Genomic DNA, 23,120 nt, shown 5'->3' on the forward strand with positions numbered 1-23,120 from the left:
AAAAGAAAACTTTGTCACATCTTAGAAATGACTAGGTGATTTAATAATTCATTTATATATAGTGCACATATTCACCAGACAATAGACTTCAATGTGATTTATTAATGTGTGACATGCAAAAGCATAAACATGTTTGAAATATGTTTCACTAAGAAAATTATACTAAATAAGTGATTACAAAATATAACAGCAATCTAATGAGAAACAGTTATGATGTGCTAGGATATTTTAACAACCAGAAAAACATGAGGCAGCAGATGTGTTAATGGTATCCAAAAATTTAAAGAAGTCAAAGCGTTATTTAAAAACTGGTGGTCAGTGGGGTATTTGGAAGGTGGGTGGTCTTCCCAAGATGCCTACACATCTTAATAGCCGCCCCACATCCCTAATTCCTGGCTGCCCTGGAATCCTGGACGAGGGAGGAAAGGGAGGCTAGGCAAATCCCGAAGCACGAACACAAGTCTGTACCCTACCTACCCCAGTAGCTGATTAGCTGATGAGCAGTCCCAGTAGAACGCCAAGGTAAGAACTGGAGTAAACCCTACTTGCACACCTCAAGTCGCTGTGCGGTAGTGTGGTTCGACGGGGTCTGGTCCCTTTTGATCCTCCCCGCCTGTGAGCGGTCTTCGTCACATCTCGCAACTGCCGCTGACCCGACCCTTTTGTCTTTCGGCACGAATCTCGCCGGGAGCGTGGGCTTCCCCTAGTCTCCACCACCTGCTAGTGGCCGGCTCCCCCCCACCCCACCCCGGAGTGGACGCGCTTGCGAGCGCGCGTGTTGCTCTCCCCACATCCAGCCTACTCCACTCATATCCCACACTCCACGCTTGCATAAATCAGAGTCGACAAACGGTAACTTCGAGAGAGTATGGGGCATGAGAATGGCCTCCTCACCCCCTGTAACCTGCAGATCGGGGTGGATGAGGGGTTGGGGGCTGGACGGGTGGCTTTTGTAAGCCCTCACACGCTCCCTGATCTAATATCTCACTTCCTGCCTATTCAGGGCGGCCTACACCAACACGGGTAGCCCCGCCACCCCAACACGGGTAGCGCTGCCGCAACGATATTTCAACAGCCATCAGCAAGGCGCGCACACTCCTAGTCGCAAGTGATGCACGCTCTGCAACGCAAGTCTCCCTTCGTGCCGACCACGCACGTGCACATCTGGTAGGGTTTTGACTCGCCAACCAACGACTTTTGCGAAGACCCATCTTCCAGATGAAAGACGCAGCTATGAACTGAAGGTATAGAATGCTATAGGCGACAGAGTTCATGCAAAGCTATCTTGAGACAAGTGACAACAAGCGTTCAAAGTCCGATCCGTCATTTTTTTTTAACGATTTAAAATAAAATGTAAAAAAACACGCGTAGAGTGTACAGCTTGTGTGTTTAAACTATGAGAAAACAAGTTTAAATGCCTTGCACTTTTGCTTTTAAAAACAAATGCCTGGACGAAGACAGCGTGCAGTTCCTGTCGGTACATATAGTTCTTTGGTTTCACTAGGAAGCTTGTGATATGGGTGTGTGACGTGCGAGGTCTCACGTGGACAGGTTCATTTCTACACGTGGCGAAACATTTAACGCAGTAAAGAGTAACTAGAGCAAAACTTCCATGGCTTCTTACTGTCCGCTGAGAACAAACCTTCAAGCCTTCCAGCTCTTCGCCTTTTTCTCTACTCTTCTCCTCACCCCGCACACATCCCCTCCCCCAACACACGCACGATACTCGCCCACGACGATCCAGAATACAAGGAGTGGTTTCACATTGTCAAGCAAGACCTCGCTGTGCTATATGGCGGAAAAATGCTAGCTAAAAATATTGAAAGTTTAATCTTAATCAAAAGGCACATTGTAGTAGAACGGCGCCATGCTAAGGAACGTCACATGACACACCTGTGAGCTTACCAGCCTGTTACTGTGACCCAAGTACATGTATCGCAATCGGGTGTTCTGCCTGGGTTCTTAGTGCCACGTATCAGTAAATTCTCTGAACGTTTTGAGCAGTCTGGTAAGTTCACCGTCGAAATGTTCTGTTGCTCGATCCCACCAAACCCTCGACGCCTGACGTCATTCTTGCGAAAGTTTGAGGAGGGTGCTTCAATCTAAAGCCTAGGGGTTAAAGGTGTGGAAAGTGCCCCACTTCAGCATGATGTTGCATGGAACATATTCAGATCAAGAGCTCCCATGAATAGCGAAAACCTGGAGTGCATGCATACCTGAAGCTAATAGTGCAAGCATATTACTGAGTGCAGGCATACATTTAAAGTAAGCCTTTTCAATGCTTAAAGTCCTTTGGAAAACATTAACAGTTGTGCCTCAGAACTTCAAAATTGTGACACCTCTTCAGTATTATAATAAATACACAAACCTAGTTTTCTCAAAAGCCTGTTCCCTCTTGTCAGAATTTTAAACATACAAAATTTTGTCTAGTACTCAGTTTTTATACTGTTACCAAGACAGTCAGATGGCTCCATTTAATCTGACATTCTAAAACAGAAGTCTAGTTCTGATTTCAATGATGATGATGAGACACATACAGATCTGATTTCATATGATTCTCTCTTCGTGGATAGAATGTGACTATCTAAATGAAATGTGTTCAGAGTAAAAGTCTCTCCTTGCGTTTTAAGTTCAGAAGAAATTTTATTATCTGAAGGATACCACTGGGAAGTCCAATATCTTGACTCATTAACTAGAACACAGCAATGCCTAAACAGATTGGGCAGTAATTATGTAGCCTGCAGACACTGAAAAACAAGACATTAGTAGTGAAAATCAGTAGTTTACAAGTGGAACATGGTAACACTTGTGGTGTGAATATTCATAAATAAAAAAAAAAGTGTTGTTTTCACAGTTTTCCTTATGGTTATTTGTAGAATAATAAAATTAGGCCAAGGTCATCTGCACTGACTCCACCAGTTCCCAGAACAAGATTTGATACCAAAGGTCACCATGAAAAACTAAATTATAGATAAACTACAGTTAAATATTTTCAGAAATTCTACATTTACCATTTCATTCCCAAGGATTATCTGTATAAAGAACTGGCAAATGTATCAGTAACACAGGGATTATTTGGTTTTTGTGTGTGGTGGCACTTCTACAGCGTGAATACGTCATGCTGTTAAAAATCTGTGAACAAGGAGTCTGCACTTTGATCAGAAAATGTATTCATGTTTCTCAAGGTAGTTCTCAGTAACATGAAGCCTGGCAATTACAACATTTACTCTTGCTGTTTAGTTTCTGCAAGCCTACCATCATGCATAATGTCACTTGGCACATACAACACACATATATAGGCATAAATTACCATGTCACATGCATTCAATAAATAATTTTTAATCTTATCTGGACTTTAATTCCTATACAGCTGGTTAACTATATGTGTATGAATAGTCATTTTAGATATTTTAAACTGATTTAAAGCTGAAACACTTTCAAAATGACAACAGGCCTGCCATACACTCAAAACATACGGTTAAAGCGCGTCTTTGTCTCCCTAAATTTAAAAGTTCAAAGACTTCTCTTTTTTTATCATTTGCAAACAAAAGATACGAGAAACTGGCCGCCATATCATATGTCATTTGCACAGAACATCACCTGTGCTATTTGACTTGTTGTGAAGCTCTCAGGCATTCACCCCCACAATCATGAATCTTGTTTTGGAAAGCCGGAAAAGCTGCGCGTGAATAAGGTCCAAGAAGCTAATAAAAAAGATCGAGGATAAACGGCGGCAAAGAAACATGTCAGATTAAGAATTGCATAACTACTACTAACCCTACGAAAATAATTCGGAAATTATGTACACTGCTTTATTCTCCACAGGAATGGTCCAAACAAAAGATCATGCAATTATAAAACCCCGAGTAAATATACACAAAAATGCAGAAATGTTGTCAGTTTATTTCCACATCTTACAAGCTGTCACTACTGTTCTATGCCCTGCTCAACGCCGATTTAATTTTTTGAAACCGATATGAACCGTTAGCTGTCAAGAGGGCCAAGCAAACAGGAGGGCTGGGTAAATTGTACCCGGTGACTCAACACCGCCTGCACCAGAACCAAGTAAACCGTCGGGGCGGCCTTTTATGATTATAAGTGGGCTACTGCTATCAAACAACGCGTCCGGTTGCCCTAGAGCAAGGAGCTGATAGGGGTGGATGGCCCAGCGCGCCACGCACGCGCTTTCCCTCCAGAAAGTTTCGCCATTTTATGACACGCTGGCAGACGTGACCCCAGGTTGGGGACTACCACAAAAAAAGTCTCGACGACATCGGGTGGGTGGCGGGGTGGTTGGAGAGTGTGTGACACCGAGTTGTCACCAGCCAAGCTTGGTCTGCCATAAGTACTGATCAGGATGGATTTAAAAATATTTCCTCTGCGGCACCTGAAAACCACGAATTCATTTGTGTGTGTTTTGTTCGTTCATCCTTTCTCCACAGCGTGAAACCCGCAAATTACACATCCCTATGCATGCATATCACTTCCATGCAACACCAGTGCAACACACCACTCCCATAAAGAAATAATTGATTTGCAACATGGCTGCACGCGATGTTAGAGCGATCAAAATGTCGCTGAGATAAGCCTAGACTTTTCCTGGAAACCAGTAGGAGGGTGAGTGGCTTGACAGATGTGGCGCTAACAAATTTTAAAGCAAGTAGACTCCTAATCTCGAAGTTTCTAAGATCTTCAAGATAAAGTCTGGAGATTTAAAAAAAAAAAAGTAATGGAAGATTTTAAATGATTTTCATAGTGAGAAATATAAACCTTTGTTTTTCTCTATTACGTGTAAATATAAAATACAACATATCACCCAACTAAAAGCCCCTTAAATGTACAATAGAAAAGTATATCACTGGTTTGATTTTCAACAATTGACCTTTATATGCATAAATTGGCAATAGAAATGTATCCTATCAAAGATCACATTTTTAATAGCAATTCTAGACTATTTTCCGCTCTATGAAGCTTTTTTTCTTTTCAAATGCATGTTCTTTGAAAAACAACAACAAAAAAGCTAGACACTTGAAAACATTACATCTTTTTAGTATTACTTTTAAAGGCTTATAAGGGTGCAAAATTATTTTTAAATGGTTGGGTTAAGTTTATTACAAGATTACAAAATTTGAATGAATTAGTCTGCTCCCTTTGAAAGACCCAAACTTCAGAATATCAGAATTTTTGAATGAGTTTTGGAATGAAAACCTCCTCTCTTGCAACATCTGAATAGTACATGTAAATCCATGCCTCACTTATGCTTGAAGCTCTTGCATTGGCTGCAGCCACTGAAGTCAGGTCAGAGTTTGGGGAATCTACATGTGAAAAGGGTAAAAGTAAATGGCTTTACAGTCAGGTGGGATTTGGCAATGAATCACATGTTTAGTGAACAACCATGAACTTGCCAAAGGTTGAGCCCAACCATCTCCTTGTGGTGTTTTTATTTTTTATCTCCCTGATAAGTAAGGTACCTATTGCTGATGGGTGATCAGGAGGAGGTTTTCAGTCACAGACCTGGGTGAACCAGCAATGTTCTGTTCTAAAGCACACACAAAGCAACCCCACCTATATCTTAAAAAAAGCCATTGATCACAAAGTCACAACACATTTTTGTGAAAAACTAATAAGTGCTATATTCTATGAACTCTCCAACCACTTTCAATTTAATTTCATGTCTGATACAAGTCTGTATGTAAATCTACCATAAAAGTTTTTGGTCTTCTGCATTAACCACAAAAGGACATTAAAGGTTGTAGATTCTATCTGACTTAAGTTATTCCCCATGAAGTCATTGTCATTAAAATGTATCCCCATAGCATAATTAAGCCAAGTGATCTCAAAGGCATCTGCATTTTTTGTGATCTGCAGATCACCAAAGCAAAATCCTCTTATCTGACTGTTTCAGCCAAAGTTTCACAGAGTTAACAGACTAAATACACCCGATGGGAGAAACCTGCTTCAATGAGCCAACACACATCACATTCAATCCAAGATCTGTTCACTCTTAAGGCAGCCAATCAAGTCACACCAAACCAACACAGATTATTCATCATTCTTGATTGCTGAAAGATAATACATTATTTGTATTTACTTTCTTAAGAGGATTTTTATTTGTAAAGATTATGTTTTATTAATCTTCCATCATTAAATCTGTTTAAGCAGTGGGTAGCCTCAAGCTCGAGTTTAACTGATAACAAACAAGGAAGGAAAAAGTCCTCCAGGACCCACTATAAATTTTTCTTAATTTCTATCATCTGGATGACTAATTGCCCTAAGCTGTTTCTAGACGTTTCTTCAGAAACATAGAAAGAGGCCCATTTGTATGTCCATGTTCAAGACCATCATGCTTGTATCACTAGCACTATTGTGACCTCTACTTTTCTACATGCATAGTTTAAAACTCATGCACTGAAATATCGGAGGCCAACTGACATTTCTACTTGCCATTCATGCTGCACTACACTGCCTGTCCATTGAAGATATTCAGCACAGGAAGGAGCTTCTACAACCTTATCAGACATGGCTATCATAAATTTCTCATGCTATCTGCAGAATCAATATCCTTGTCACTGCAAATTTGCAAAGCCAGACTCAAAAACAGGTTTACAACCTTATTCTGGATACTTGTCCTAATTTAGTAAATCCTCCCCTGAATGTGAAATAGAGTTACCCAGTAAACACACAGTCAATGAGAAATACTATTTTACTTTTACTTCATTAAAACACAAGACGTTTTTACCAACTATGCATTACCAATATTATCATATATGTATTTTTGATCATTTCTGAGCACGTTTCTTTTGTCTGACAAAGATTATAAATCTGCAAAGATTTTCAAAATCAGAACTGAGGTGTCATTCTCTAAAAAGTAGGCAGACTATGAACCCATGTACTGGTGATGACAGGAAATAAAGGTGCCTACACCCAAAACCTCACAACTGTGTATCCAGCACTTAAAACGGTAGCACAAAACTTCATTAGCTTCAAATCCTAATGTTAACATTACCACAACTGTTTTACTGAAAGTGTTTGGAGAAGTACAAAGTGGGACAGTTACCCTGGCCAATTTAGTAGGAGGAAAGGGGTGGTATTGGTGTAGAACCTGCAACAAAATTGATAACGGCCTAAACTGACCCTCGAGCTTGAAATTTCAAAGCTTTCAGTTGTTCCCAACTGGTCCACTAAGTACCACTGCATGATAGTTGCTAAGGATGAATGGCATCTCCAGCGATAAGGCCCAAACCATGCTGGGTATGGAGTTGAGCGGGAAAGCTCAATCAAACAGCCCTGTTCAAAACTTGACAGGCAAGGGCGGTGGGCAAGACCAGAAGATTTGTGCAAGGTTTTAAAAGCTGGCGTGGGTTTTCAACGAACTTTGGACTTAAACTCTGCTAATTTTAAAATGAGCTGGCTGATAACGCTTAAATTTAGGGTGAGGTCAGGTTAACTAAAGACTTGTGAAATACACTGCTGAGACTTGTCTCATGTACCAACTATAAGTGCTAAGCCTCTCACAAGTACGAACATGCAGTATCTTTCCCATTTAGAGGAAATGAGAATATAGAAACTGAAGGTATATGTTTTTCATTTTTTTTGGGGGGGTTAATAACGAAGATAAGAAAGGTGACTAAAATGATGTGGCTGACAATGAGATTGATCACAGATATTACTGAGCTCCAGGATATGTCTCATCTGGTAGTTATTTAACAACTGCATAAATTTCTAATGCAGTGAGTTGAAGAAAAAACATGAAATAAAACATGGCAAATGTTAGATCCACAAACCTGAAGCTTAATCAAGTACTTGCAAGCATGTGACTAATGTTCCCAGCAAACATTTACTAGCATACTAGACTTAAAAGAATATAGCTTCACATGGTATAATTACTTTGTGCTAATACACTATTTAGAATCACCACGCATTCTATGCTAGCTAGTATCCAGTTCAGTCTGCAATGTTTTGAAGTGCACAATTTTTTTGTGTAAAGGTAGGAAGTTACCCTAGTTACCAAATATTAAAAGATTTATTTGCCCCCCAAAAAGGATGTCGCGTTATGTTTATGATACTCTGTGATGAAACTGTTTCTATGCTTACCACTCATCAAAACATAAAATGTTAAAACACGTGTATTTAGCCCTGTGATGACTACCTGGATTCTAAAAGATCTAGCGCTGAAACCTCATGGCCTAATTTTGTGCATATATTACACTGCAGAGAGATGCATCATAAAATACATCAAAGTAGCAGAAGGTGTTAAAAAACATTGAGAAACATTCCTCTGCCCCATTTCTGACTGCAGAAATTTCTATAGAAAAGGAATCAAATAGATTGTATACTCTCTCAGCATACAGTCAAGGAAATTATTTGCCTTGGCTTTCAGAAATGTGAGGTCTGCAAAACGAACTTCAAACTGATGATTTAATAGCTGCTGACTACCTAAACAGTATAACATTAAATTTACAAGTGTGCACAGATGGTATTAACTGTCCATGCACTACTTGTTAAATCAGAATGCAAAATAAAACTGTCAAGAAAATGAGAAAATATCTAAAGAAAACTACCTCTCTTTAATGACCATGCCTGGTTTTGGCTTTTAATGTATTTTCAAAACATTTTCACAATTACACAAAAAACTGGTATATCTCTCTCTCACACACACACATGTAATAAACTTCGTGAAGCAGCAAATTCCATTAATTCTGGCCCAAAACCTCCACAAAGGCAAATACAGGTGTGCATTAAGCCTAAGAAAACCATTGAAAAATGAGACTCTGAAATCAAAGCAATAACACATCTGTCTCCATCTCTGATTCTAGTCTCTACTGAAAATTGAAGTGACTGTTGTATTATTTTTCTCTTACTCCCACTCTCTTTCTTACAGACACTCACACACAGAAAAGGAAAAGAGATGAGGAAGACAGAATGTTGTTAATAATAAAAAAAAAATTAAAGCAACAATTTTTTTCCTTATTTACTTTATAAAGTTACCTTTCAGAGGCAACAGAATATGTGCCAAGACTGGTCAGGTAGATTTCAACAATGCATTCTTTTCTGCCAGTGAACTCCTTACCAAGAAAAAGCCATGATTTCTTACAGGTAATTCTTAACACCAAATCAAAACATCTTCAATATTATCTAGTCTCTGCATTGTTAGTTAATGGGGGTGAGGGCAGGAGAAAATATGGAAACACCGGTGTCCAGACACTTAATCCCCAGACACTTCATCCCCAACGCTTCATCCTTAAAATGAAATTTTAACTATAAAAATTATGAAGCCAGCGAAAAATTTAATTGCAATTCAAATAATTATTTTCATATAAACATCACAATAAGTTTTACAATTAAAATACTTTAACTAATGTTGTAGATGTTCAAATGACGCTGAAGTTAATAGCATGATTTAAATATTATTAATGTATTTCAATATTCATTTTAATTGTAAAACTTATTGTGATGTTTATATGAAGATAGTTATTTGAATTTCAATTAAATTTTTTGCCGGCTTCATAATTTTTATAGTTAAAATTTCATTTTAAGGATGAAGCTTTGGGGATTAAGTGTCTGGGGATGAAGTGTCTGGGGATTAAGTGACTGGGAACCGGAAACACCTAGGACCCTAGAGACTTAAAAACATACAAATGTTTCACACCTACCGTCATCTTGATAGTCTTGTGACTGCCTTGTTTCTTGTGAGCTGAGTGCTGATGTGACCTCAGCCTCTTGTGATGAATGCAATGCTACTTTGGCCTGATGCTCAAGAAGCTCATGATGCTGTTGCTTTAGCTTGTTGATTTCCCTCTGCAAACAGAAAATAGAAAATTATTTTTTACATGATTTGTCTCTAAATTCAACAAATAATAAACACAATCAGTGAAGACTTCCAAAGACCAAAAAGGGAAAACCTACTCAAGCACTTAATTTTGTAAATGCTTGTACATAACATATAGAAAAGGCTCTGAACACAAGCAGTTAGCACATCTAACTCTTTATATTTTATTCAAACAAAACCCCTTCAAATAATGTCAACTCACTGGTAAAAAAAAAATTCTGAAATATGAACAGTTAAGCCAGACAGATTTTGACATGAAAACAGGAGTGTTAGAGTTATTAACAACACCTTCCCTAAAAATGTGTACTGTAAAAACAGATGCAAGAGATCACTCTGTTAAAACTGCTGAGTAATTTAAAGAAATATCAAATGACAGCTCAAACACTAGCTTGATATATAAGTAAGACACTAGAATAATGTGTCACAAAAAAATTTTTAAATAATAAAAGCACCAATTCATTAACTAATTCATTCTAAAACAATTATATTCTGGTTTGATTTTAGAACTGTATGAAAGATATTAATATGCATGGCAGCTTAAAAAAAAAAAAATGCAAACAATCTGTAGAAAATTTTATTAGGACAAAATCAAGACTTGTGTCAAATGGCTAAGGCTATGTGGTAAGCTGTTGCAAATGTACGATGTACCTGTTATCAGAGTGCTTTCTAGTATGTGAAGTATGAAATTTGGATATGTTAAAATTAAGTTGCCAGGTTTTTGATCTGTCTCAAAATTGAGAAACACCTTGCTGTAAAATATTGTGGTTGTTCTGAAAATTGCATATCTTTGTGTCGTCTGTAAATATTTTACAAGTAACACCGACTACATCTGGTAGATCATAAAAATAGTGAACAAAATTAAGCCCAGCATGCTACACTGAGGGATGCCATTTTATGACCTTTGTGAAACGTCTATGACCACCTCATACATTTGTGTCTTACCTTGTAAGAAATCACTCAACAGAACCCCTTTAAGAATTTGAAAATATCTCTTTTCAGTCAACAGCAAAGACCAACATAAATGTGAATACACTCTGATAATGTTGAATTTATTATGTGTTCAACATCACAAACTGGGTTAGTACCTTCAAGCCCCGAGTAGCAAAAGGATATGTCCCTGATTTTAAGCCAATGAACATGTTTTGATGACAAAGTCAAATGTTACAATATTGTGCTGGGGAGGGGGATGATCAAATTAAATGCTTTTACCATATAGTCTCCAACGTGCTCTAAAACCTACTTGTTTCATATATGCTGATTCAGGACATTATTCTGGAAATGAAAACCCTTTCACATATATCTACGTTTCCAACTAAGTGTTTCTTTTTAATTACACTTAAAAAGCAAGCCTTAAATCTGAGGTTCTTTTTCCTTTACTCTTCTGGTTTCATTTCATTTGAAAAATGAGAGCACTGCATACAAGCCGTGTGTGTGCTGCAAGTAAACATCATGACAAGAGAAAAATCGATGTATAGTTCCCGCACAAGGTGGACCCAGGGGTCAATAGTACAAATGTTATAAACAATGCTGACAGCTGGTTCACCTTTTTCATACAACCACCAGTTTTTCAAACATACCATATATGACAAAAAAAAAAAAAGACTATTTCAACAGCATGTTCACATGACAAACACTCTAGCCCTGGGTACCCACTAAAGTGGACATGATGTACTCTCATGCTATTATGCTATTCAATTAACTGCTAGTATGAAGACACCTTAATCTGTTTCTTAAAAATTCAATCAGCTATCAACATTTCTGCTGGCATTCATGGTCAAATTAATTACAATATCTGTTATGCCTTTGATTCTGAACATGCCTTAAAAGAAAACCTCAAGAATATGCAGATTTCCAAGTGTTACTAAAGATACCCTGAGTTTGTTTTTTTTTTATTTACAGACACAAGGCAACTGCTTATTCCTTCAAATGTGATTCAGTGCTTACCTCTTTCTCTTCTAGCAGACTGCGATATTCTCTGGAAATTGCATTGATTTGTAGCTCAGATGATTCTGCCTTTTCCTCCAGCTCATGAATAGCATGCTTTAAACGCTCGTTCTGAAGTTAACAAATAAAAAATCAACACCCATTTCAAGTAGATAATCTTTGTCATAAGTAAATACACTGATCTTTTCCTTCTAAATCTGACATCTAAACTTTATCTTTAAGCCTTACTGGATAAAACATATTTCTCATGGTAGACGATTCTGAGACTGCTATCTTCACCCTTATTTGTTTATGAAGGTGTTTGGCAAACAAGGAAAATGTTAATTTCACAGGAACAGAGTTAGGAACTTACCTCAGATTTCTGGCCACTGTAAGCACTATCTAGCTGCTGAATTTTCTCTTTGGCAAGATTCAGTTCTGTAGCATAATCTGAAAAGGCAAACAATGGCTTTGAGTGCCAGACAAACACGTGATAGCCATGCTACTGTATGCAGGATCTGAATCCCACTCAGATGAATGGCAACTGAAAACAGTGTTAAGTCTGGTTTGTGCCACACTACTAGAAACATGTAAGGCAGCTGCGCATATGATTGGAAGAATTACATAAATACAAAAGACTGCTGACAGCCAAAGTGGTCAGTAGTTGGAATAAAAATTGTTAGATGGCACAACTGTGCAAAATGTCAACCCACCTGGCCGCATTTAGTGAGACTGCAATAGCCCAGCCCACAGCCAAACCCCTCCAATCCTGTTTTATTGCAAGGAGGCTCAAGGACTGATAAACCATATTTGGAGGAAGTGAATGACAATGCTGATAGGAGAGATGTAAGAGGTGGCCTAGCTAACCCGACAGTTTGTACTTTAATGCTTGGTAACACATAGTGATTGACACCAGATTTATTTGTCTAGAGCTGCAATCATTGCCATATCTCAACAAGTATTTGTAATATGTGTGTGTTCTTATCTAGAATGTTTAAATATCAGCAGCATTCATTAATTATTCAATTATACCTTGGATTAAGAATTTTGTTTTGAAGCATATAGACATTAAAATTCTACATGTGCTGAAGACAGCTTTCACACTTATCATCAGATGACAAACCCATTTTAAGCACCAATAATGGAACATTATTTATGTTAATATAGCAAACATAAATAGTAAAGACTATAGTGTCAATGTCACAGACATTAACAGCCTGAATCAATACTATGCTTCAACACATCACCTGATATTATGCTTCAGTGCCACTGAACTTTCTTCAGAATTTTTTTTCAGGAACCATAATAATCTTAACTCTTTAATGCTGAGGACAATATTCTGCAACACTTGACATCATTAATATAACAGCTAAACCTTCATACCTTTACTTAAAAGTATAATTGTAGCCACCAGCTGTGAAAGTAACATATAATATGAAGGTGAAAAATTAGTAATTTTATTATTTATTAATTTTATTTCCTTTACTACATTCATTCACTATTTCTAAATAGTGTAGAAAAAAGTATCCTGAAATATTTGTAAAGCTACAATGAGGAAAAAGTTGAAAAATCTTATAGGAGCGGAAGGAAAAATGCGGTCCTGCTACACTGAAGTAGAAAAGAGCATGCTATACATCAGAGACCAAATGCAATCATAACCTAAACTATCAACAGATGAAGATATCACATCCAAATTACTGATTTTTTTTTATAGATGCATTAATGTTCTAGTCAGAGAGAATGAGACAAGGGGGTGGGGGAGAGAGAGAGTGTATAAGTCCTCATTTACTGAGAAAAGCAGTCCACGTTTGCATTCAAGGTATGTATCACTATATATCAATGATGTGCAGGCATGCATGAATACACACATGCACGGTTTGTTTTTTTAAAATTCCGAAATGAAAGCAGTCCAGAATGACTCGATTAATTCTCAAAGCCATCTAATGCAATGGCAATAAAAATAGTGACAGGGATTCTGCAGCAAAATATGTTGTGACTCGGATGTCTGCTATTGCTACTTATTTCCTCAGCCACACCCCAACTAACAAGCCTAAAAAAGTTCTTTGAAAATGGAGAAAGTCTGTTTCTTCAAAGCCAGAGCTTTTTTTAAACTTCTCTCTAGGTTTTTAGCCAATTTCTTACTTTTAGCAAGTACTTACATATTAAAACATTACTTCACCCATATTGCTAAAGAAGAATATGCAGTAGTTTGCACTGTACTCAACAGCCTACATTGTAAACCCTGACAAGGAAACATCACCTGCACTGATGTGCCATGCACAGCCAAACTGAGCCAGCACAAGCTGAGGTAGAGTACATAATGCTGGGCCACAAGACACCAGGCTGATGTGGCTAAGGAAAAGGCCTGACTTTCATTGTGAGAAGATCGCCCATTGTCTGACTGCAAACACTGCGACAGAGTGATATTTGTTGGAGCATTACAGCAACGCTAATTCCATGACGACCTCTGTTGAAGTATCTCCTCCATGTTTGGAGCCCAAATAATGTTTGCCTCAGTTTAAGCCACAAGGGTAAGCCATCATTCACTTCCAGATTGACACTTGAAGATCGATCATGCATTTCTGCTGCCTTCACTAGCGTACCCTGATCACCAAGACACGAAGTACCTCTGTTCTTTTTACTTAGTACAATAGAACAATTATTTGTGGGCCCAATTTTTCGTTAAAATTTTGCTTGTAAAGACTGCATAAACACTGCTAGAAGAAAGCAATGAAAAATTTACATATAATATTATTTAGATTTCTTCATTCTTTTTTACAGCAAGAACATTAACTTACTGAGCACTAGCGATTTACTGTATAATTCTGACAGCTTTCAATTTAACATGGAGTGACCAAAGGTCACATGATGATTATAGTCACATTAATGGCCGACTGAGTTAATCCATACTCTTGACAACTTACTTAGCTCCTAAGAACTAAGATAAACAAAGTTTTTTTCTGTCAAATTTATCATTTTGCTTTTAACATTTTACCTGAGTATGGACCACATTCTTGTTAGCACCTTATATAAAATATTTAAACCGCTTCATTTGTGTGGATTAGCTTTTAATTGAAAGCCATTTATTAACAAAAAAAGTCTTAATGACACTGAATTAATTTGCACTGAAAGAAATAAATCTCTAGTGAACATTTACACAAAAGATGAATCACGACAATATTATACAGTTTTTAAATAGAACCATTTAAATTTTGATGCAAAAGTACTTTTAGAACTGTTATATGCAAAGGCACATTTCTCTGAGGGAACAGCAAACATACATTAGATCCAACAGATTTACAAGATCATGTAAACTAATACAAGAGGTTCTTTAAATCAATAAGCTTTAAAATAAATCCAAACATGGAATGATTTATCCTAGGCACAAAAAAGCAAGAACAAATATGACTTTTTCATCCAAGTAATACTCTTATATTTGCTGACACATGTCTAGTGTATGTTAAACCATTTCTATTTAAAAAATTGTTTTGATTCAAGAAACATTATGTCTCATTCTCATGCATGCGGTGTATCATTTTAAAATCATAATGATTGCATCTCCTCCCATTTTATAAAGGGCATCCATTTCATCATCATCATCCAGAGTCATAAGGCAACTGCTTTCAAAGCAGTTCAAAAATGAGCTGATCAAATTTATGCAAAATTTATTTATAATTAGTACTGTTTTATACTGACATTGATTCAGTAAGTGTGAAGGTCTCAAACATGCTGTTTAGATTATTCGGAAGACACTCTCAATTACTTAAGTGCAAACAGTTTCTCAACTTCAAGGCATGCAAATCCTAAAGGCAAACTGATCCACCTAAATACCCATGTTGCCTGGACCATGCCTGGCTTGTGCAAACATGCCATATCAGCAGACAAGCAAGGACATAAACCTTTAAATCAAGGGTAAAATACACAGACTGACAGGACTGGTGATAAATGCTGCAATATGCTGTTGCTGCACAGGGCAACACACCACAGTGTCTATATTGGTTCAACTGCCCTGATGTGCTGATAAGGGTAGAGTAAGCCAAAAAACACGTCTGTCTCTTAGGGGTTAGAAAGAACAGTGGCTTTCAGGCAAGTTTGGTGACTGATCAATTTCTAAATGGTGGTGAGGATCATGGGTGGGGTAAAAAATAAGAATGAGAATAAAGATACATTGGTAACACTGTCTACACCATTTAAGGCTTAAGAAGTTGAGTTCTTTAACTAGCCCTGAAGCTTGAAATAATGTAGATCTGTTTCTAAAACTTACAATGAAGCAGGTAAATTATTAATTCTTCACTATTAAGTGTAAATTACATGCAATATTTTCTGTGAGATTTTAAGCATACAAGTTTCATACATATTATGCCATTCAAACCTTCTAATGCACTAAATCATGGAAACCTTGAAGTAAATAGCGTTAGCTCAGCTGTAAAATTTCTTGTCTTAAGCTGATTTAAATATTTTTAGTAATCACCAGTTAAAAAAGCAATGTAAACAAAACTAGTTCACATGATTATAAGACCAGTTACCTGTTAAAAATGTTACAAGCTACCCTCCTTTGGATTTTACATTTCAATTTCAATTACAGTATCATTTATGATGTGAATGGAAGTGTATTTTACCTTGAAAGTAGTCTTTTGTTTTTTTGTAAATAACTAGTGAGATCATTATCTACTGACTTAAGTGTACTGTTATTCCCCATCAAGTATAAATGGCTATCCCCACTTCCTTGTAAGTCATATTTTGCAATACTTCTATTGCTTTGTCATACCTCAGAATTATGGGACAGGGCTAAGGGAGTCTAATAAGGGCCTTAACCTTCACTTAACTAGGCAGCTTTGTTATGTCCCATGACAGACTGATGGGGATTTATGCACCTTATCCAGACCATTTCAAAATTTTTAACATTTTTAGCCATGAAGGGCCATCTGCTGCTGTAGTTGATTTAGCTTATGGTAAGGACAGTCATCAAAGTTAGGTGTACACCGAAAAAAAAAAATTGCAGACAGAAATGCAGCAAATCATTGCATAAGAAAAACAAGTGAGGTGAAAATCACAAGTTATCTCTCAGCTCAGTGTCAAAAACCCAAATCACCTGAACTAACACGGTAAATAAAATGTAATGTAATGATATGCACAGACTCCCAGCTAACGTGTTAATAGATCATCTCTTCCCAAAACACCAATTCACAAAGAAATCTCCATTTGTCAGGAAAATATTTCACTTGATTCCTGCAATTTAACTCTCAACTTAAAATCTATCCCCTGTTAATCCCTTGCACCTGAACGATGTAAGTAGAGGATATAAATCGATAATAACTAACAGTCTCTTCCACATATTTCTGCAACACTCAAAAGCATCATAGACGGATAATGGTAACCACTGTCTCGCTCAGTGGTAAACAACACCCCAAACTGATGGACGAAAAGAGTCACGGATGCTGAGGAACATGTCCCCACTTTGAAAGCTCAAACAATCAGAATTATAAATGAATTATATTTTAAAGAAAATGCATGATTCTCATACTTTATTGATAAACTTATCTCATACCTACCGCTAACTTCCTCAGTTCCTTCTGTTAGAATGTCTTTAGTGAGACTAGACAAGTGTCCCGTCAACGAAGAAACACTGTCGCCAAGGCTTCTGCCTAACCACGCCATTGCATAATTTGTTTTCGATAATTTTCGTTATTTTTTTCTTCGTGAAGATGCATAGAATATCTGCCTTATAACTACGTTTGGGATAACTGTGGAGTGGATAAGTCCATACTATGAACTTAGAATGCCAACACGACGCCAGCCATTTTGGCGTTTGACGTGTCGTGCGCATGTCAGTAGTCGAAGGGGGTAAACTCTGAAGAAATTGTCTCTCCTGTCAAGAGTTAAACACAAACAAAAATGCGGGAAGAACAACTACCACATCCCCCTTTGTTCGATACCACACTTAACATGTTAAGTGCATTTATAGATTGATGTTTCTAGTTAAAATCTTACATGCTTTCTCTATCATCAGAAAGTTTAGTTGGTACTTTTAAATCAGGTGAGTAATTCACCATCATCCCCCATCCCCTGTTAAAATGTGGAGATAAAGCCAAGTTACTTGAGCTACCAAAATGTGCTTGGAAGTATTAGTGTTAATAAATATTCTACAAGAATTATGGTGTAAAAAAGAAAAAAAAAAAGCAAATCTAGTATCATTTTTGTCATATCAGCCAGCACCATGATCATCAAAAGTAACACTGGGTTTTCTAGAGCTCATTTTTGCATATTATATATATCCAGAATTAATAGTATAACAAAACCACACATCAAAGGAACTTCATTAGAGACATAGTTACACAGGCTTTTATGTGTGGGTGCCCAATCCTCTATAAAAGACACAAATTGCCCAGCTTTATATATGTACATATGAGCATAAATGGGTGAACATCCTGAAACTGCTTATGATCAGCACTTCCTTCTCCGTGGTCAAAACCTTTATGCCTGCACTTTGCAGATATTGGTCTCATAGCAGACACTATAACAACTATAACTGCAAGACACAGTCTGAACTAATTAACAGATTAAATGTGTCTGTGAGAGACATTCCATATGTAACTTTAAATGTTCCTCGAAGATGTTTTTTCATCTACCTTTGTATAAACAGATCAAATACCAATTTCCTCATTTTTGTTGGTGTTCAGAAAGCATCATATCTGTTGCAGAAAGGGGTAAAATTTGCTTTAGCAGCCAACAAGCCTTCAGAATATTTGAAAGATGGCGACCTTTGATGTTGCAGACCTTGTCCTTTTTGTAAATGGCAGAAAGGTATTTAAGTAAGGACTATAGCTCTAGTGGTATGACTTATTTTGGAGTAAAGGGTTGGAGGAATATAATCTGTAGAAAAGCTTATGGGAGTACTCCTCAACAACCAGAAGAGTTCTTTCAGACACCATTTGATGTCCATCAAGGGTTCCCTCGCTTACCTGTAGAGTTGTGTTCTGCCCTTCACATGCCATGATAAACCATTTATGACTGGTTGAATATGGGACTTGACTTTTAGCGGATGTATTTGTTGAATAATAATAATTGTTGAAAAGATATTTTATTCATGTATATATAACTTATGATACATGTATTTTCACCATTTCATTATTGGCAGTATCTAGACATGATGTACACTCAAATTTGCTACTCACATGTCAAGATGTTATATATTGCATAATATGATCAAAGGATGTATTAAAACAAGACGTTCACAACATAAAATTGAAGTTATTCTGTTCATTTACAGCTTTTTCTTTGCATGACACTTGTAATTATTCTACTTTTTTACATTGTAAACAAAATTGTTCTATAACACAGTTAAATTCTTCTCTCTTGTTTTCAGAAGGTGCTCATGAATCCAGACCCTGAGATGACACTGATACAATACCTGAGAAGTGAATGTATCCAGCTTACTAAAATAAATGAATAAAACTGTACTTTGTTAATACAGTTTAGAGGTAATTTTACCTGCAATAGTTTCCTTCATCGTTATTAGGATTGTCATCACGTCGGCTGTGTGATCAACCTTCATACCATATATATTTTGTTTTTGTTAGAAAAAACTTTCTAACTGTTTTTAGCTGGAAGGTTAAAGTGTGTTAACCAGATCATGCCCACAGACTTGGCTTATAATTCCCCTCTCACACTCAGATTTATGCATATGCATATGCACATGAACATACATCCACTTTTATTTGAGCATCCTTTTTATCAAGCTGTCCAAGCCACTATCACCACTACCAAACATCATATAAATCATCTTCTTCACCCCTCTTGTCATTTTAATTAGTATCATTGGGGTTACACTCACCAGGGGCTATAGTTATGAAGTAAAGTTTTTGCCCTGGGGCAACATGGTAAACTCAAAGACAAGCATCTTGTTTCTGAAGTTATAGATTGGTGTCCAGACCTTTTAGATGTTGTTTTACTCCTGGAGTTATATTGTTAGAAAGCGGTGGCTAAGATATGCTCTTGGGTAAAGAAACATAGTAATCATCAGCACTACCACCATCACCACCACCCCTGTGATAAAGATATAAAGATAAAGTAACAAATCCTCTGTGAGCAGCTTTGTATTGCAGACGGAATATCTTCTGGGACAACATTATTGCAAAGTTGTAAATTTTGAAGTCTTGTGTGTTTGTTGCATATAAACCTTGACAAACTGATTTCTACAGTGCAACTAACTGGCACAAAAAAAGCCTGTGGATCAGGCCATTGTGGGGCATGTACTGTTATGGTGTCCCAGTACTTACCTGATACTAAGTCAGTCCAGTATCCTTTCATGGTTGAAATATTGAAATATTTGAATTTCTTTTAAGTGAGCTTTGTTGTGCCTTAGATTATCATGTTAACCACTTTATGATTGTTAGTTATGTCCTACTAAATGTCTGATCAATCAATGTTAGAAGAAAATGCGTATTAAATTTCAAATTAATTTTGGACTTAACACATTAAGACTAAAGGCGGAGGTGCTAAGAGTACTTGGAAGTAGTGTTTTCACCCGCAGACAGAAATGTTGAAATCACATAGTTTGTGTAGTTTATATCTCCTTGTAGTCAGATCAGTTCCATTTGTTTTGTTTTCTGACCATAGGCATTTGTTTCTGCTGAGGAGATAAATGTATAAAATAGTGAAAGTAGATCACTATTTTATGTATAATTATTAAGATGAAAATCCATGTGTGAAAATGTGCATATATATATATACACACCCCCTCATGTACTTACCTCCTCAATGAGATAAACAAAAACACTTAAAATATTTAGCAATATGTTATTAGTTCTAACTGCAATACTCTACCGACATTGGACATTGTTAAAGGTTTTGGTGTTGACTACTTTTAAATGGTAATTTATATCATAAACACATGATTTAGGAGAAAGAGATCTTGGTGCAGAAGTGCCACGTATTGTCATTTTACAGATTATGTTGCATTTCCTTATTTCAAACAGCCATTACAGTGTCAATGCCTGTTTATTGCCCTTGTGTTCTATTCATGGTATGGCTGTCACTACAGTAGAAGGGATTGGGAGTCTTCGTACATTGCTGCACCCAGTACAAGTAACCATCTAAGATCTGTTAAAAAAATACAAGTGTCAGCTCATAGAAGAAGCATAATCTACGCAGGAAATATTTTAATGGCTTATAGTATAATTTAAGAATAATCAAAAGAACATACTTGTTGCAGAAATCATTGTCCGTTTTGAATCTGAAGCATAATCCTTAAGTGTAAACTGTTATAATTTGCTGCACTTTTGTTTTTGTTGAATACATTTCAGGAAAGGATAGCTTCAGCACATGGAACACAGTGTGGTTTCTGTACACCAGGTTTCGTCATGTCCATGTACACTCTGCTGCGGAACAATCCAAGGCCTACTCTTTCCCATTTAAACTCAGCTTTTGATGGTGAACTGCCTTGGTCTCTATTTTTAGTTTTTAGTTATTGAGTAAAAGAAATGTTATTTAAAAAAATAGTCATGATAAGCAAGCTTTATTTTTGACTAAGTAATTCAGTTAAAGCTAGTAATAATTATAATAATAATAATACAGCACATTTATATGGCATCTTTTCTCTGTACCAGCCAGGCTCAAAGTGCCTTATATACACAAGCACACACCTTTTTAGAGTAGACATCAAATGTACCTTTATGAGCATCCACTAACACACTCAGTAGAGGAAACCAGAGTACTCATAGAATGGTCAGAACTGCCAAAGGTGTTGCATCCAGAGAGGAATGTTGGAAACAAGATACAGACCTTTAACACCTGATTCTTACTATCATGGTGAGAGGTGATTTAGCCGCTCCAAATACATGGAGAAATTTATCAAAATATTGCCATCTTATTTTAGCCCTAGACCCAATATTATTTCTGTTGTGCTACTTTTCATGGAAAGATTACATATCAGATTTTTCTCCATGATGCATCTTTTGCTTAAAATGTTGACAGACAAATGAGCAATTTGTGTTGTAAATTATTTGTTGTTATGGTTTCTAAATTGAGCAGCATGTGAAGCAAGGCAACACACAGAAGTTACCAACTTCCAGTTAAGCTTCAGGAACAATATATTTCTATAATTTTTTATACATTGCAGTCCTGCATACCATGTAATACGCATACTGAGATAAAGTTTTGAAATACTTTGTTATAAGGAAATCTTTGCCGTTGCACTGGTTATCGACCCATACTTGAAGGATATAGATGCTTCACAGAGGTAAGTATTAAAGATACACCAAGTACAGTTATGCTTGTATTCATAATAATAATAATAATGCATGAGGTCAGATAACAAAATTTTGTAATAACTAGTGTCAATAACTTGTTAAATACTTTTAAGAATAAATGCTTTTATCATTTACTGCCTTTAGACTGAGGCACTTCTCTCAGAGGCCTTTGAGAAAATTAAAGGTTTTTACATATGTTGGTGAATGAGGGATTTGTTTAGGGGAGGTGGCAGCCCCCATCATAAGTGCACTGAGATGACCTCTATATAGATGTCCTCTATAGTCTGACCATGACATACTAAAGCACCATTCACTGCAAATTAATAGTTAATATTATTTATAACAGAAAGAGGCAAAACTGACTAGTCTTACCAGGTAGTCTTAGCTGACCAGCATTTTATATGCCTCAGTCCCCATGAGGCCCCAATTTGTTGTGGCTAATTGCATGGATTTGGCCATTGTAAACATGTTTTCTTCAATCTAATTTTGAAAAGGAACAATAGATAGAAAGGGTGTTGACTGAGAAGACTCAGAGTCTGTGCGTGTGGGCTTCTAAAAACAATAGAAAGGTCACAGACATGCATAACAACTGTGTGTGCATGTGTGTGCTTGAAGTTCTCATGGAAAATGTAATTTTTTGGGAATGTTTTTCTGATCTAGGAAGAGTGTTGTGGAAAGGCTAAAAACTGCTGCCAGAAGAGAGATGTAAACTCAACAGTTAAGACTGTATGTCACTTTATTGCTTTTTGTGAGAGTGTGTGTGTGTGTGCATGCCTGTGGACACATTTGTGAATAATATATGTGTGTGTGTATGTATGAAGAATTAGAAACAGTAAACGACTTTTGATTATTTCTTTTTCCTTTTTTGAGAGAAGTCACATAATTATACACAAATAAGTGGCAAGGGAAAGAAAGGGGGATCCATAGAGAGAGCAGTTTCAAAGTTTTGCTTGCATGTAGCAGTCTAATGCTTCAAATATAAGAGTACAATACTTTGGAAAGGGTGTATTTTTTCAGATAGATGGAAGAGGAGATGAAAGTTGTTTCTATGACCCTACACAAGAACCAATCTTCCCCCCTTACTTGATGGTAAGGATGATTTAGAATGTTTGCTTTAT

At 36.8% G+C, this 23,120-nt stretch overlaps 2 protein-coding genes across 13 annotated transcripts in view; one reads left to right on the forward strand and one right to left on the reverse strand.

Moving 5' to 3' along the window:
- LOC112570127 (centromere protein F-like) overlaps window positions 1–17,551 on the reverse strand; it is a 47,432-nt gene extending 29,881 nt beyond the window's left edge. For 4 of the 6 annotated variants that reach the window (XM_025248377.1, XM_025248373.1, XM_025248376.1 and 1 more), the window contains exons 1-4: window positions 17,305–17,551; window positions 12,126–12,202; window positions 11,774–11,884; window positions 9,654–9,798 (exon numbers count right to left, since the gene is read on the reverse strand). In XM_025248377.1, the coding sequence (XP_025104162.1) occupies window positions 9,654–9,798; window positions 11,774–11,884; window positions 12,126–12,202; window positions 17,305–17,410 (439 nt within the window). In that variant the 5' untranslated portion in view covers window positions 17,411–17,551. Of the gene's footprint in view, window positions 1–9,653; window positions 9,799–11,773; window positions 11,885–12,125; window positions 12,203–12,465; window positions 12,491–16,371; window positions 16,433–17,304 lie in introns of those variants that run through there. The other 2 variants (XM_025248374.1, XM_025248375.1) reach the window with 2 other exon arrangements.
- Window positions 14,063–23,120, forward strand: part of LOC112570129 (xanthine dehydrogenase/oxidase-like) — a 28,343-nt gene continuing 19,285 nt past the window's right edge. For 2 of the 7 annotated variants that reach the window (XM_025248380.1, XM_025248385.1), the window contains exons 1-9: window positions 17,634–17,789; window positions 18,454–18,556; window positions 19,119–19,176; window positions 19,954–20,050; window positions 20,731–20,839; window positions 21,058–21,184; window positions 21,931–21,992; window positions 22,663–22,728; window positions 23,020–23,091. In XM_025248380.1, the coding sequence (XP_025104165.1) occupies window positions 18,506–18,556; window positions 19,119–19,176; window positions 19,954–20,050; window positions 20,731–20,839; window positions 21,058–21,184; window positions 21,931–21,992; window positions 22,663–22,728; window positions 23,020–23,091 (642 nt within the window). In that variant the 5' untranslated portion in view covers window positions 17,634–17,789; window positions 18,454–18,505. Of the gene's footprint in view, window positions 14,284–17,606; window positions 17,790–17,967; window positions 17,983–18,453; window positions 18,557–19,118; window positions 19,177–19,953; window positions 20,051–20,730; window positions 20,840–21,057; window positions 21,185–21,930; window positions 21,993–22,662; window positions 22,729–23,019; window positions 23,092–23,120 lie in introns of those variants that run through there. The other 5 variants (XM_025248381.1, XM_025248382.1, XM_025248383.1 and 2 more) reach the window with 5 other exon arrangements.

The sequence above is a fragment of the Pomacea canaliculata genome, linkage group LG8 (assembly GCF_003073045.1).
Source record: "Pomacea canaliculata isolate SZHN2017 linkage group LG8, ASM307304v1, whole genome shotgun sequence".
Taxonomy (NCBI): domain Eukaryota; kingdom Metazoa; phylum Mollusca; class Gastropoda; order Architaenioglossa; family Ampullariidae; genus Pomacea; species Pomacea canaliculata.